We start from the raw sequence: 16,787 nt of genomic DNA on the forward strand, positions 1-16,787 counted from the left end.
GTCTGAACTGTTATACAGTCATACCTCGGGTTGACCGTTTTCAGGTTGTGAACCGCGGTGACCTGGAAGTAACGGAACTTCCGGGTTTTGCCACATGCACAAACGCTCAAAATGACATCACGAGCATGCGCGGAAGCGGCAAATCAAGACCTATGCATGCCCAGACGCGGGTTGCGTTCGCTTCAGGATGCGAAGAGGGCTCCAGAACGGATCCCGTTTGCATCCAGAGGTACCACTGTAATGGGACATCCTATATTCCCAGTATTCTCTAGCCAGACTGGCAGCAGCTCTTCCTGGTCTCTGCAAATGTCTTTCCCATCAACTGCTACCTGCTGGCAATGCATGGCATTGAACCAGTGACGAGACCAGAATAATTGAAGGAGACTAAAGTGAAGTTGAAAAGTAGCAGTACAAATCTGGTGGAAAGTGGTCTCAGCCCAATTTTCACGGACTTAGATTCCCCCTCCCCCCAAAAAACCCCAAACCAACCTGCATATAAAAAGGGAAAAGTTGTTGTCAAGCCACTATTTTGTGGGCATGGAAACTTTTTCAGTTTGAGGGGCACATTTCCAGCCAAGCAACCTTTTGGGGGCCACAGGCCTGTAGTGTGCGGTGCCAGATTCAAAAGTGGGCAGAGCAACAAATGTATATTTTATTTCGGTACAGTAGGCTTCTCTCTACACCCACACAGAAACACCTGAGGTAACCTTGAGACATGAGATTTCAAGGACACATTCTAGCCAGGCAAAATCACTCATGGAGGTTGTGAAGCAGAGCTGGTGAGGGAAAAGGTTTGTGGCTGAGGAGGGACTGTGGCCTGAGGAGAGTCCCCACCACCCCTGCAAATTATATGAAAATAACGGGAAGCGCCTAAGCTTGGTGCTTTATCTTCACTGGTTTTCATTGACACCAAAGCTGCATGAATCAAACTTGGTGGATATGTGTACTGACTTCAGGTTTTTTTTAAGAACATATAACTTAAATCCCGATATGCAAAATAGTTTAGAAAGAAATGTAAAGGAAGAGTTATAGCTTGCCCTTTCTTGCATGTAGCTCATATAAGATCAGTCTTACTCACACATCACATAGTTAAACTGTGGAACTCACTGCCACAGGATGCAGTCATGGCCACCAACTTGGATGGCTTTAAAAGGGGATCAGACGTATTCCTGGCTATCAGCGGCTACTAGTCATGATGGCTGTGCCCTGCCTCTGTGGTTGGAGGAGTGCTCTTGGACTCAAATCCTGCTTGCGAGTTTCCCACAGGCATGTGGCTGGCCACTGTGAGATCCCGATGCTGGACTACATGGACCATTGGCCTGATCCAGCAGATTTTGGGCACCGTGATCTTGTGCAATTTTGTACTGCGATCTCCCCTTGGAAAAAGCACGTTTTGGAGCTCTACGCAAGATTGCTGCTGGAAAAAGTTGTTTTTCTGGGGGGGGGGGGGGGAATTGCGGTGCAAAACCGCACGAGAATGGTATCCGTCCTCTTGTGAGAAAAAAAGGGCATGTCCCAGTAACACTTTAAGGGAATGTAACTTACCTGTGTAGGCCTTTCTTGAAGTCTGGTTGAGCTCTTAGTTTTCAGGTCTGTGGCCCATTGGAGTAGACTCTTTTGCACATTTGGTAAACTAGCTTGAAGGGGAAATAACAGAATCCTCCCTGGGCAAAAACTGGATTCATCCCACACCCTTCCCACTGCTGCTTTTATACATAAGTGGGAGGAAGCATGTCCATAGGATGCTGTGGCGTGCAAGATATAGATAGAAGGCACAGAAATGAATAATCCGTGTAAGAGCATAAATTCACAATACAGCTTTCAAATGCTGAAAATAATATCCAGAGTGTTTGCAAACACACAGCCTTTGAATAGTTTGGGGTATGTGCCTCTGGGTATGTGTGCACCCACACAATCCATTATTTCTAATAGTTGAGCAAAATGTTATGTATGTTTGCAAACAGACAGTAATAACTGATTTAAGGCTGACATTCATTTGTAACGATAATTTCCTGTCCTTTACATTGTTTGCTTTGCTAGTTAAAAACGGAGCTTTGTAAATGAAATTTCAAGTGACCCTTTCGCTAGAGAATTATTAATGCAACGTTATAATAGATACACTATTACTTAATATTATTGGGATTCTGTCTGTTTCCATAGCAACCATGGGCCTATGTCTGCTCCACTAGTAAACATGGTATTAAATCATTCCTTGATAAAGGCCTTTTTTCCTGAAATGTCAGACTTTCATCCTTTACCATGCTCCCCTCTCTCAAATGGCCTTTTGTGTGTGTGAATGTGATGTTTGTAAAGAATGAGATAACAAAACTAGTGTGGAAAGGACTCTTGTTAATGGCCTTGTCTATGTATATGTATGGTAATAGGAGTTGGGAAAACAGACTGTACCACTGCAAGTGTGTGTGTGTGTGTGTGTGTGTGTGTGTGTCTCATATTTTTGAATTCTCTGTGTGAGAAACAAAAACAAACAAGCAAAAAGCAACAACTTACAAATATATAAAAAACAGGATGACAGACAAATGCCTGGGATATTTTCTCCCTGTCATGTCAGTTTCCTGTCATGATTTTTTTTATATATATATATATATATATATATATATATATATATATATATATATCATACATAAAATTACATGAAACACTGCAAGCTGAGGTAACTGCCTCAGCAACAGATATTTGGGTGTCATGACAAGGCAGTAAAGCACTAGCTATTTGCAGCGCAACATATAATTGCCTAAGTAAGTCTCATTGCAATCTTACTGTTCAACAGGATTGTACCCTTACTATTGTACCCCTTACCCCTGCTTTGGTTTGTTTGGTTTGTTTATGCTTGCATACTGTTCATTACTGTTTTTGAGCAGTTCCCTTGTTCCCTTGCATGGTTGGGAGGCTGCTCTTGGTGGGGCTACACTCCCTCTAAATGAGCAGATGGATACTGTACTTTTACTGTATTTTTTGTTTCTATGGAAGCCGCCCAGAGTGGCTGGGGAAACCCAGCCAGATGGGCGGGGTACAAATAATAAATTATTATTATTATTATTATTACACAGCATGGGAGTCCTTTGGGGTCCATTGCTGTTGCTTGAGGCTCAGGCTGCCTCAGTGGCCCAGAGCGCCTCCCATCTGCTTCGGCTGATGGCTCAGCTGCAGCCCTATCGGGAAAGGGATAGCATAACTTATGTTGTCTATGCCCTGGTAACCTCTAAGATAGATTACTGCAATGTGTTATACGGTACATAGGGCTTCCCCTGAAGACGGTTTGGAACAGGGGTCGGCAAGGTTTACCTTCACTCCAGCAGAGATTCCTCCATGAGCCGGATCGTGCACGCAGCCGCGATTTCCAGTGTCTGCGCAGCCGCGATTTCAGGCATCTGAGCATGCGCAGATGTGACTTCCGGCACTGCGGAAGCAAGTCCCCATGCGTAGCACATGGGGACTCGCCGAGCGGGTGGCTCGGTTCGGGGGGTGGCTTGTGGGCCAGTTTAACCTGATTAATCGCTTGTGGCCCATGGGCCTTAGGTTGCCTACCTCTGGTTTGGAAGCTTCAGCTAGTGCAGAATTCGGTGGCCAGGATATCCTCCAGGGCAAGGTGGTTTGAGCATATCACATCAAACCTGCATTGGCTGCTGATTAGTTTCTGGGCCCAATGAAAAGCGCTGCTTTTGACCTATAAAACAGCAACTCAAGGACCACCTCTCACCCATATGAACTGACCCGAATCCGGCAATCATCATCTCAGGTGCTTATTCGTGTGCCTCCTCCACAAGAGGTCCAGAGAATGGCAACATCGGAACAGGCCTTTTTTGTGGTGGCTCCCTATTTGTGGAATGTTCTCCTCAGGGAGGCTTGCCTGGTACCTTCGTTACATATCTTGAGGTGCCAGACGAAAACATTTCTCTATAACCAAGCTTGTGGCTAATCCATTAATCTATAGCCTTTTAAACTGTGTGTGTTTAATGGGGGGAATGTTATTGTTTCGTTTGTTATTATGTTATTACTTCTATGTTTTTATAGTGTAAACTGCCCAATCCTCAGAGTGAAGTGTGGTACTTACATTTAATAATTAAAATAAATAATAAATAAATAAATACTAGACGTCTAATGATGTTCACCTGCTGGAATAATTGATATTTTGGTTTCCTCCTACACACACTGTCGAGATCCTCACGTGCCCCCTGAAACTGCCCCAGAGGATCCCCCAAATCTCCAGGTCATATTTTGAGGGTGTCCAGGAGGAGGAAGAGGAAGAAGTTCTGTTGAACAAATGAAGTCAGCTCATGGATCGTTGATGTTGTTGTTGTTGTTGTTGTCAGGAATGGAGAGAGGTGTTCTTGTCTCTCAGGTGTCAGAATAACTTGTCTGCCAACAGCAGTAGTACAAAGCAGGTTGTAATAAAAAAAATGGCCTAAATATATATTTTAGAGGGCCTTGTCACAGATCAAGTAGCTGCAATACTGGGTTTCTGGCTGAATCTGTTGTTATTTATAAATTACATTTTGTTGCGAAAAGTATAATAGCACTGAAAAGTGTATGTTTCATACATATGCTGTGAAATAAAATAAATACGCTCCACAGGGACTTGCTACCAATACTGGCTCTCTGATAACTGTATCTGCATAATACATGTACTTGCCTCATTTGCATGTCACATTCTTAGATGGGCATATTTTGTATTTAATTTTCAATAAGTATTATGATTAAAGGCATGCGAGAATACAGAGAGAAGCTGCTGCCAGATCTCTTGGGTAATGATAACGTTTATGACAATCACTTGACATGAAGTGGATGAGGTACAATGGCAAGTTCATGAAATGGATTGCTATGGACAGTTCACCAAGCTCCCCATTTGTCACAGTCAAAAAGCAGGTTTGTGACATGCTTGTCACTTCTGATATGTACTGAGAGACAATAAAAAGCTGTCATGGGTGGTTGACAGTATGAATGGATGGAGAATTTAGAAGAGGGCAGACAGGAGCTGAGACCTAATGGAGATTAATTTTTTTTAAACAATGTTACTTGACCTAATCTATCCCCTGAACAATATTTTGGTTCAACAGTTGCTGGTTTTCTTTCTTTCAGTATAAGAAAGAAAACCAATATTTTCCTCAAATGAAAATATTATTTCCGATGGGCGGCTTTGCAGGAAACTCCTTGTTCTGTTTAGCTTTGAATTTCTAAATTCTTTATAGTGATGGTAGTTATGATGATATCTGTAATCTTTTAGACTAGCATAATCTATTTACAGTAAAATAGCAGCTTCCGCATGCCTCCAGGCAGACAGATACCTCTTTAAATTAATGTTTCAAATCGGTGAAATAGGGCTAAGAAATAGCCAGCTGTTGAGGTGTGATGCTAGAAGCATTTATTTAATGCTGTCCCATCTGTTTTAGGGCACTGGATTAGTGCAAGGTGTGCAGTTTGGTTTCCGTGTGTTTATAAAAAGGGTTTGAATTGATATAATTATTGTGGGGCAGTGCAGTATATCTACTGTCAGCATCTTCCAAATGTAGGCACAGGGAAAACAAGCCAGCCAATGCATAGTAGTTTTCAGCCCCATTGATTTCATGAGGGTTTTATACCCACTTACTTGGGAGTAGCTCTATTGAACTCAGTGCAGAAAGGAGATTTAATGGAAGCTCCGTGTGCATGCATGAAGTGGAGGCTGGTCCATTAGGGTAAATGGGGCATTGCCCCACCAACCCTGCTCTCAGCCAGTTGCTATGAGCAGTTCAGGGGGTGCTCAGCAGGGAGGAAGATGCAGACAAAACTAGAATGAATTGGCTATATTTGGCTCCAGGTATGCCTGTCATTGACTCTATTTATTATTTGGGCTCCCTGCCCGCCACCCCCACCCCCAATAGGTAGCAGCAGCTTGTTGTTGTTGTTTAGTCATGTCCAACTCTTCGTGACCCCATGGACCAGAGCATGCCAGGCACTCCTGTCTTCCACTGCCTCCTGCAGTTAGGTCAAACTCATGCTGGTAGCTTCGAGAACACTGTCCAACCATCTCGTCCTCTGTTGTCCCCTTCTCCTTGTGCCCTCAATCTTTCCCAACATCAGGGCCTTTTCCAGGGAGTCTTTTCTTCTCATGAAGTGGCCAAAATAATGGAGCCTCAGCTTCAGGATCTGTCCTTCCAGTGAGCACTCAGGGCTGATTTCCTTAAGAATGGATACGTTTGATCTTCTTGCAGTCCATGGGACTCTCAAGAGTCTCCTCCAGCACCAGAATTCAAAAGCATCAATTCTTCGGTGATCAACCTTCTTTATGGTCCAGCTCTCACTTCCATACATCACTACTGGGAAAACCATAGCTTTAACTATACGGACCTTTGTCGGCAAGGCGATGTCTCTGCTTTTTAAGATGCTGTCTAGGTTTGTCATTTCTACTGCTGAATAAATGGGTTTTCCACTTTGAATGGTTTCCCTTACTGTGTTAGGAAGAAAGCAACACTGTCTCTTTGTAGTTATTTAAAGAACAGAGTTAGGACTTTGCCAATTAAATTTCTATCCTAGCAGTGCTGCAATGACAATTTGGATAGTGGGGTTAAACAAAACAAGAAAATGCATATAATAATAATAATAATAATAATAATAATAATATATTCTGAGATTAATCACAGTTTGGAAAAGTTTTTTGTAGCTCTTCAGAGTTTTCTGCAGCTCACCGAACAAACACATTATTTTAAAAATCAACAAGCAGGAAACAAAGTCGCATGCTTCTATATGGCCACAGCTAATAGCTGGGAATGGCTGGCTGGAACCCTGAATAGGAGCACTCCTTTCAATAGAAATGATACAGGCAGGTCCCTCTTTCCAAACATAATGCATTCCCAGGAAATTGTTCATTAGGCAAGTGTTCACATAACAAGCTGACAATTTTTATCATTTCCTATGGGAACATTTCTAATGCATGATTTGTACATCTCTTCCCCCACCCCTCCACAGTTTCTCCCTGAGCCAGGAAAACAGAGACAAAGGAGGGGCATGCAGGATGACTTGGATCAGTGTAATATCTACCACAGTGTGCAAGAAGAAATGCCATTGAGGTGGCTCTGATGACTTCTTTGCTCCTGCAATGAAGCAAAGTACAGGCGACTACCATATCACACGGGGTTTCCGATCCTGGTCCCCGCACGCATCTGCAGAGTGCACATAAGCACCCCCTGCCCTGTTACATCTTGTCTCTGTTACACTCTTCTATCCCTCTTCTTCCCTCTTCCAGGTCCAAAAGTACCTGTGTTTCAGTGATCACACGTCATATAGACATGCCTAAAATGGTCGCTTTTGCATGGAAGCTTTTGAATGGAAGCTTTTGCAGCCTCCAGTATGTTCCACTTCATGATAATCAGATCCTGTTACATAATCTGTATTTTTGGCTAAATTCTGATGCTATTTTATATTGTTCAGGTCAATTTATTGCATGCACGGCACTTTTATTTTATTAATAAATATTAAAGTTGGGGGGACATTACACCAATAAGTGGTACACAAATAAGCCATACCGTACTACCATAGCATATTTCTCTTTCTTCTAGGCCTTTGAGTACTACTCTTAAACTGTTTGTCCACAGAAACAGAAATGTTGAGTAACCAAATACTGCAGGATTTATATTTTTCTTCTGACAACCTCTCATACATTTCACTAGAAAACATGATTATTTGATGGCTGCATTCAGGAGCCGAATACATTTAATCTGCTCACAGCATATGAAAGGCATCCAGAAAGCTTTACATTAGATACACAGAGGTTCTCGGTATGTCAGCAGTGAAATCAGCATTTTGTAAGTCTTCTTCCTATTTCCTGGTTTTCATGTAATTTTATTTTCTCTTTGAAGTCTGTGGAAGAGTCCAGAAGGGGAAGCCTTTCATTATGCCCATGAATTATTCAGTTATGGTTCTTAGAGTTAACATTGCTTTAAATGGCTTAAAGGTTTTCCATTTTAGTGTTTGCGGGCTCTTTTTATGACTGTGTGCCATGCTTCTCAGTTAAAATCTTTGAATTAGTTGTTGCTAGAAACACTTTCAGTCTTTAATTTGTATGATTGTGTTCTAAAAAAATGTGTTCAAAACATTTCTGCTATCTGTGGAAAATCTTTAGTCATATAGCATAATATTGTAAGTCATGTATTTATTCTCATGGGCTTGGCCTGTAGGTAAAATAGTTGAAGGGAAGGTATATCTGTTTTCTCTTTAAGTTCTGCAATCTTCTTCATCTTCTGCTTCTTGAAACATATAGCACTGTGTGTCACTGCTCTCTGGTGAAAGGCTAGATGGAGTTAGAGAAAGCATTAGAGGCTCTGTGAATTTCCCACTGTGCAAGATCATGACATATACAGTGGTACCTTGGGTTAAGAACGTAATTCGTTCTGGACGTCCGTTCTTAACCTGAAACTGTTCTTAACCTGCTGGCTTCTAGGCCCAATTCAAAATGCTACTTTTGTCACTGAGAGCCTTTGTTAGAATACAGTTTTCATCATCCCTCACAACACTTAGAGGACCAGGAATTCCCCCATCCCTGCCCTAAACTGTTTGAGATCAGTCTATCTCTGAAAAACTGCCTGTTTCCATTCAAACTTGCCATTGCCAATGTTGTCATCGGAAGTCCTCTTCCAGGTACCCCCACATCTTGAGAGTAGAGGTTTGTACAGCTTCTCATTGGTGTTACTGTGTCTGGAACTTCTTTCTCCAGGAGGTCTGATCTGAATGACATCTTTTCTCCTTTCATAGCCAAGTACCTGTAAAGACATCCAGTTTGGGGAAAGCCTTAAGGGGAAATGCGTCACAATGCACTATTTTATTCTCCTTGCTGCTAATCTTGTTGATATTGATAGAAGAAACATTGGTCTAATACCTGTCATAGTTCCGATCTTGTGGCTTGCCTTTTAAGATTTTACAGTGTTTTTGTTTTAATTTTTCTGATCGTAAGCCTCTCTGGACGCCTATTGCCAGGCAGAAAGATGACATTTTAAACAAACATATAAATATATTGATCTCTCCACAGACTTTTACCAAAGTCCTCAATGTGGCATTAAGATGAACATAAACTGAAATCTCCTTGCCTGTGGTTTTAAAAGGAAGCTCAAGTTTGACAAGAATTATGATATAATGATACAGATTCTTTATCCTTAAGGATAGCAAATTTGAATATGAATATAGCTAAAATTTACTGCCAAACAAGGATCCAGTTAAAAGCTGAATAACTTGTTAATAAACATCTAGTATTAATGGGATGTAGATTCATTATAATGTTTGCAATCAGAGCACAGAATGTCACAAGCATTAGTCAAGACTTTGTAACAATATTGCTGTAATTGGATGGTAATTTGCATCATTTGAATAAGGGAACATTGAATCATAGGAAGGGACAAGAAATATTTTGTCTGCTGACAATAGTAAACAAGAAGCAGCTGACAAAAATGGCAGAATAGGTTTGAGACCATATCAATCACTGAACAAATGAACAAGATCTGGATCAAAATCTGTAAACAATGTTGTTGGAAGACCTACAGCATGTAAGTTAAATAAACATGGCTCCATGCTGCAGCATGTACTGTTTATTTATAGAAACAGCAACTTCAGTCTCCAACGTATCTAGCTATTGCACAGCACTGTCAGCGTCCATGACCAGCACCTAGTAAGCAGGGACTATCAATATGGAGCAAGTGAGCTGGGCATTAGGTGCTCAGTGCAAAATTAACAGCATTGGATATTTGTGTTCAGTTGGTGTGTCCTGGGACCAACTATCAGATGGGTTGCTACAGCAGCACTACCACAATACAAATGTATGGTCAACAGATAAGGAATGAGTTCTAAATGCATGCTTGGGTTAAAGGTGGTTCCCAGCCCTGAAAAAGTTGAATCTGCTGTTTTAGAGGATATTGAAAGACCTCATCACTCATCACTCCCAGCTCCTCCTCTCTCTGATCATCTGCTGGGTCCAAGTCTTCTCTTTCACTCTGAGTAGACTATTCTTCCTGAAGACACCTCTGGTGATAGAGCCTCATGACAGCCAAATAAGCCATCCTATAGTGACTCTATAGTGACCAAAGGGCACCATGTACATGTGCGTATGGCATGCAAAGTATTGCTTGTTTCCTTTTCATTTAGCTGTTGTACCTTAATATTTGGGCACATGCATAGTAAAGAGAAGAGCAAAGCTCATGCACATACACTATCCTGCAAAACGATAGTCCTGGCTTCAAAAAGTGCTTTGCTTGCTTATGTTGTATTAAGCCTTGCTCATACCATTCTTTAGCTCTGGTTGTGCTGCTTGTGGATGGGGATTCATACTGGAATCTTTGTTAGGATGTGTATCCCATTGAAAGCAGTGATGTGCTGAAAGGTACTCCCATTCAGATCGCTTTCAGCCTCTGTTTCCACCCCCTTCCACTTAGCTTGGGCAAGAATTTTGGTCTTGTTTTTGACAACATGTCCTATTCTAACATGGGTTAGCTAACCTTTTTGGACCTGCGGACACATCTGCAAGCCAGGAGGTGATGGGGCACTACTAAGGGGACTACGGGAAGCTGCCTTGTACGAGTCAGGCCACTGGTCCATCTAGCTCAGTATTGTCTACACCTGAGCTTCATAGAGGAGTCTCTCCCAGCCCTACATGGTGATCTGAGGGACTAAATCAGGGATCTTTTGAACGCAGAGCATGTGCTCTACCACTGAACCACAGCCCTTCCTGAACCAGTGGTGGATTTTCTTAAAGCTGGATAGCTCAGTTGGTTAGAGTGTGGCGCTGATAACGCCAAGGTTGCAGGTTCAATCCCTTTAAGGGACAGGTGCATATTCCTGCATTGCAGGGGGTTGGACTAGATGATGGCCAGGGTGCCTTCCAACTCCATGATTCAAGAAGGGCATGGCTGACTAGCTGGAACAGGAACCAGGAGAGTTAAAAATGTGTCTAATCATTGTAGAATCCTTGTAATCTGGACCCAGAATTGGGGGGGGGGGGGGATTTCACATCAGATTTGGACAATTACCAAGCATTTTTTCCAACTCCCTTGCACTCTGTAGGTGTAGCACTTTGAGGCAGAAATGAATGGAAGCCTTCCTTTCTGCAACAATGAACTGCAACACACAGACACACACTCATTCATTCTTTGTATACACATTCTTTGTTTGACGATTGTTTTGTTTGAAGATCACACTTTAATGAAAGGGAACTGTCCCAAGATAAGTTGTTGAGAAGAAGGGGCAAGAAGGGGCAAAGTAGACTTTGGTTTCATTCTCCTGCACCACAGGGGTTAAATGCAGTTTTATGTGCCAAAGGAAGACACTGGGAGGAAGAAAGCTGTGTTTTTAAAAGTTTCTAAGGGGCTATTCCAAAGTCAATGGAGAGTTTTATTAAAGCTTTTGCTGAAGCGTTTGTCTGCAAGCAGTGATTAAGTCTTCCAAGGGGGAAAAAAGAAAAAGAAAAAGAAAATAAAAGAAAGGACATGTCAGCATTCATCTGTCAGCCTCTCTTTGGAACACAGAGAAATTTTGTTTCCTTTTCTTCCTCCTTAACTAACAAAGCATTTTAATGGGAATACTTTGAATTAAGGCATTGTATGGGCTTCTTCCATATGTGCTTTTTTTTAAAGGAGGAAAATAGAAATTGTCTTGTAATTCTCTCTGGATGTGCTTGGCAGCAATAGTGTGTGTGTGTGTGTGTGGTGTTTTGTTTTGTTTTTTAAATAAAGCAGTTGTAAAAGTTTTTGGAGTTCAGAACAAATTATTTTGTTAACTGTGATGAATGAAGGGGGCAGCATTGAGAGGGCTGAGAAGGCAGACCTCAATAGCCGGACGGAAATTTTGCCAACCATGGTCTTGGGTGGTCAATGTGGCCGCAGAGGTGCTGATAAAGGGGTGCAAGCCTCCCCCCCAGAGAAACTGCACAGAGAAGGTTGAATAATGTGCTGGCATGCTTTTTTTACGGCCAAAGGGGGCTTTTTATTAGCTACCCCTCAATCCGCTCACAATGCATGGTCCTCTTTTGCCCAGGCAGGGTTCCCTTGTCTGAGGCAGGCATTAGTTTTGGTTAGAAGGCCTGTGCTCCAGTATATTAGACTGGCTGCAGAGATTTGTGGTGAGTGCTTTGCTGCATGCCCCTCATGTAGCAGAAATGGCATTGGGTAGGATATAGGTATAAAGAAGCATAAATGCAAAAGAAGCATTACTCTATGTCCCACAAAGTGTGACAGAATTCTGGATTGGAACCCATAGCCTGCAGTGCCCTTTCCAAGTGCAATGTGATCATGCTACTGAGTCATGCTTCTCAGCGCCTGAATGTGAATTCATCCAAGATGTTTCCTGGTATCACTGTGCTAGCTCCCACTGAAGAAAGAATGCAAAATTAGACAGACCCTTTGCCTGATCTAGTAAGATTTTTCTGACATCATTATTTTTAGCCTCCCTATCAATGCATCTAAACACTTTTATAAGTTGCCTGGTTCATGCACAGGTTCAGATTGCAGTTTATGGATATTGAAGGGGCTACGCTGAAAACACCATGTTAATGCTATCTGTTTCAGATTGGTGCTTAATCATATTCTCCTTATTCACCATAGATGTATCTTTTTATTGAAAAAACATTTCTAAACAGTTCACTATTTTTTTTAAAAAAACTTTTAAGTATTCGTGTTTTAATCCGTTTTAAGCATATTGTTATTTTAACTTTTTGAAAGTATGAAATTATTGTTGTTAATTCGTATTATTTTTTTATCATGCTAAAATATAGATAATTTTTAAGTTTTTAAGTTTTAAGACAGAAAACCAATGGCACACAAAGATCGCATATACACAATGTTTTATCATTTTAATAAACCACTGCAAAGTTGTTGCTTTCTTCATAATCAGTTAGGGATAGAGATGGAATCTGTTCTAAATAGATTTAAATAGATTTGATGGTTCTGACCTGATCAAACTTTGCCTGCATCAAACTATTCCTGGACCAGGCACCTTTTTTGCTCATGCATGTTTTCTTTTTTTAAAAAATCAACAAATTATATGCAAAAATGTGCATATATTATACATATAATACATATAAAAGAGTGAAGCCCATGTAGCACTATATTTTTGTAGCTTAATTGTATAAGTATTAATACCTAAGTATTTTTATGCAGTTACAGTGGTGCCTCGCAAGATGAAATTAATTCGTTCTGCGAGTTTTTTTGTCTTGTGAATTTTTCGTCTTGCGAAGCATGGTTTCCCATAGGAAATGCATTGACAGTTTCCCATAGGAATGCATTGACGGTTTTAAGAAAAAGGCGCAGGACGTTTTCCTATTGCGAAGCAAGCCCATGGGGAAATTCGTCTTGCGAAGCAACTCAAAAAACAAAAAAACTCTTTCATCTTGCAAGTTTTTCGTCTTGCGAGGCATTCGTCTTGCGAGGTACCACTGTATATGCATTGTTGTCTGGTTAACTTCAGGAAACTGGGAGTTCATATGTGTATAACATGCAAGTAACAATGTGTAGAATAATAATGTATATAATATGCTATTATTGTTCACAACTTCTTATTGAGATCAGGAAGCAAGATGGCAATTAGATAAAATTTGATGAGGATAAGCTTATCACTGAGATTTTCAGAAAATCCCACCCACACATTCAGTCACCTTCCTAAACTGTTATTTTGTTGGCATACTACAGGATGTTTTGAATAACTTGGGCTCCTGTGACCTGGATGAGGATGACCTCATGCTCGACTTGGAATTCCTGGAAGAACAGCATCACAGGCGTTCTGGTAAGCCAGGCTGATGGGCCGCATTTGCAACTTGTCTATTTCTTTTGAATGAGATTTTGCTGAGTGCACTTTTTAGGAAGTGAGTAGTAAAATACATTTCTTATTTTTTTTTTTTTTAAGAAGGGAGAGTGGATTATATATTTAGCCATTTTATGGTTTGAATGACCTCTAGCAGTTGCTATACAGGATATCATTCTCTTCACTTGAGATGCTAATTTCTTGCTTAACCCTATTCATAATGATGCTATTACTGGGGATCAAGCTGTTTTTCTATGGATCACTTCCATAGGCCAGTTTTCAAATGGTGGACTTACTTACCTTGCAGAAGAAACCCAATTGCTTGGTAATTGGAGACACATTAGTATTCCGTATGCTTTTAATGCCTAATGTCTAAAGGTCAGACCTTGAAAAACCATCTTCTTTTTTGGTCAACATTGTTATGTTGCTAAAACTTTTTTCTAACCAGCTTTTCCACTAATATTTTTTTTAATTGGGGTCGTAATATTTGAATTTCTGTCTCCCATTTAATTCTTGTTTTGTAACATTTGTTAAATTTTATCTGTTGTGTGTTGCTTTGGCCGTTTCATTGAATGAATAGTTTGCTGGCACACCAGCTCCCAAATAACATTCACACCCAAGCATGCCAGGAAGCATCTATTCTTATTTGAATGTTGCATTGAGCAATAATCTCCGATAGAAATACAGTGGTGCCTCGCAAGACGAAATTAATTCGTTCCGCGAGTATTTTCGTAGAGCGAGTTTTTTCGTCTTGCGAAGCACCACGGTGGGGAGGGGTGGGGAGAAGCAGGGCAGCTGCCGCAGCCGGTACCTTGGACTCACCCGCGCGACGTGGCTGCTGGAGGGCGGCGGGGCTCAGGAGCGCGACTCCGGCTGCAACGCTGGCTGCTGGCGGCGTCGGCTCTCTCAGAGGAGCGCGCAAGGGCGGTGGGCAGCAGCGCGAGGCAGCCGGAAGGTTGGCCATCAGCCGGAAGGTGGGAGGGAGCCGGAGGAGCCGTCAGCAGGAAGGTGGGAGGGAGCCGGAGGAGCGGGGAAGCGAGCGAGCGTGCGTGCGTGCGTGCAGTGACCGCCGCCATGACAGGAGAGGCAGGGCTGTTTCGTCTAGCAAGCCCTTTGGAAAATCCGAATTGCGAAGCACCTCAGAAAACGAAAACTCTTTCATCTAGCGAGTTTTTCGTCTTCCGAGGTACCACTGTATTAGTTGTGTCTAATCTCTTCCCAGCGGACTGGTTAATGTAGAGACACCAGCTACCCCTGTCAAATCCTCAGCAAAATTGCCTCAGTTGGTGTTTGCTGGGCATACACAACCACACAGTTTGCCTCTGTTTTATTTCTTTAATGGGTTCTAATTATATTACACCCAGAGTCACATAAACATGTCCGGGAAAAGGTAACATTACTTTGAGGCCGTAAGAGGGAGAAAGGCAAACACACCTACCCATTAGTTCTGTGCAACTCTCTTAGCATCCTTTTTGTCTGGAAGGAGTTGTACAGCGATAATACATGGAGCCTTGTCTGATAGCAGATAATTGTTCTTCATCTCAGCACCATGAGTGATTGAATGCTCCAATCACACACCTGTCACAGAGATGCAGCAGAGGGGTCTACTTCAGCAGAGGCAGAACCAGAGTAAGAATGCAGCTTGCATTCCATGTCTCTACAGGACCACCTGCTTCCACCTTTATTTATTTTTGAGATTGAATACCCCAGGGTGGTTTTTAGACGCAGACACACGCCATAAAAACAACGTAAAGCACAACTAGGCTGCACAGAACACAAAGAAAAGCATAGCGCAGACTCTGCAAGGTCTAGGAAAATAACAAGGTTTTAACTCTATGCCGAAAAGTTAAACTCGACTCCAGGTAGGCCCCCTTGATGTTGTGTTTCCCCATCACTTTCCTTATTGCAAATAGGGTGATCTTTTGGCAAAGTGCATTGTACAAAACCACCCAATCAACTTTATTTGTGCAACCTGAATTTGCCCGTATGTGATTGATGCCCACCTGAAACTAGTGACAATCTGGAAGCACCCTAACTTTTGAAGTGCACAGTAAAGATATAAATGTCAAGAAGAAGAATTCCTTATGTCTTAAACTTAAATAGCTATCTCTCTTGCTTTACACCTCACTGAAACTTTCAGCTCAAACAACAGCAAAAGCATTTGGCTTGCATTTTGACTGGGTGGAGACTTTGGGACTCCCTCCACCTCCAGTAATAGGGATATTTCGAGAGGGAATTAATTTAAAACTTTGGGGGTGGGGCATGCCATCTGCTGGGGCAGCAACATATCTTTCCCCCCCAGCTCTGCCTCCTGTGGTTGTGAAGCTTCTCTTGGCACAGGTTACTTTTGAGATTTCCTGCAAACAGGGCATTGATTTGTTGGGAGGTGAGGATTTTTCTTCAATGATAGGCTGGTCTTGTCCTAACCCCGCCCAACAACTTTTAAATGAATAGCCTGCATTTTATGGTCACCTATGCGGGTGGCGCTGTGGGTTAAACCACAGAGCCTAGGACTTGCTGATCAGAAAGTCGGTGGGTGAGCTCCCATTGCTCTGTCCCAGCTCCTGCCAACCCAGCAGTTCGAAAGCACGTCAAAGTGCAAGTAGATAAATAGGTACCACTCTGGCGGGAAGGTAAATGGTGTTTCCTTGCACTGCTCTGGTTCGCCAGAAGCGGCTTAGTCATGCTGGCCACATGACCTGGAAGCTGTACGCCGGCTCCCTTGGCCAATAAAGCGAGATGAGCGCCGCAACCCCAGAGTCAGCCACGACTGAACCTAATGGTCAGGGGTCCCTTTACCTTTACCTTGCAGGACTACTGTGGAAAATTAACAGGCTATTCTTTGTAAAGTTCTCTGTATGTGGCATGGGGGTAAATGCTGCTGTGTAGAAGTGCTAAATATTTACTTGGAATCCTTTGGTGCTTCTCACATTCTGTCAATACTGAAATGCTTAAAATTGAGCCAATATAACAGACATTATCTGCCTTAGGGAGTGCCTGTTTATTACACCACATAA

The 16,787-nt window shown here is 42.1% G+C and overlaps 1 protein-coding gene across 8 annotated transcripts in view; it reads left to right on the top strand.

Annotated features, from left to right (window-relative positions):
- The window catches only part of CCSER1 (coiled-coil serine rich protein 1), a 697,013-nt gene that overhangs the window by 157,044 nt on the left and 523,182 nt on the right, over window positions 1-16,787 (top strand). For all 8 annotated transcript variants that reach the window (XR_014501817.1, XM_083398305.1, XM_083398308.1 and 5 more), the window contains one exon: window positions 13,659-13,752. Coding sequence is in view for 7 of the 8 variants with exons in the window: in XM_083398305.1 (XP_083254431.1) it covers window positions 13,659-13,752 (94 nt within the window). In the remaining variant the exon portion in view is untranslated. The remainder of the gene's footprint in view (window positions 1-13,658; window positions 13,753-16,787) is intronic.

The sequence above is a fragment of the Podarcis tiliguerta genome (genome assembly GCF_965153285.1).
Source record: "Podarcis tiliguerta genome assembly, chromosome: 9".
In the NCBI taxonomy this organism is placed as follows: domain Eukaryota; kingdom Metazoa; phylum Chordata; class Lepidosauria; order Squamata; family Lacertidae; genus Podarcis; species Podarcis tiliguerta.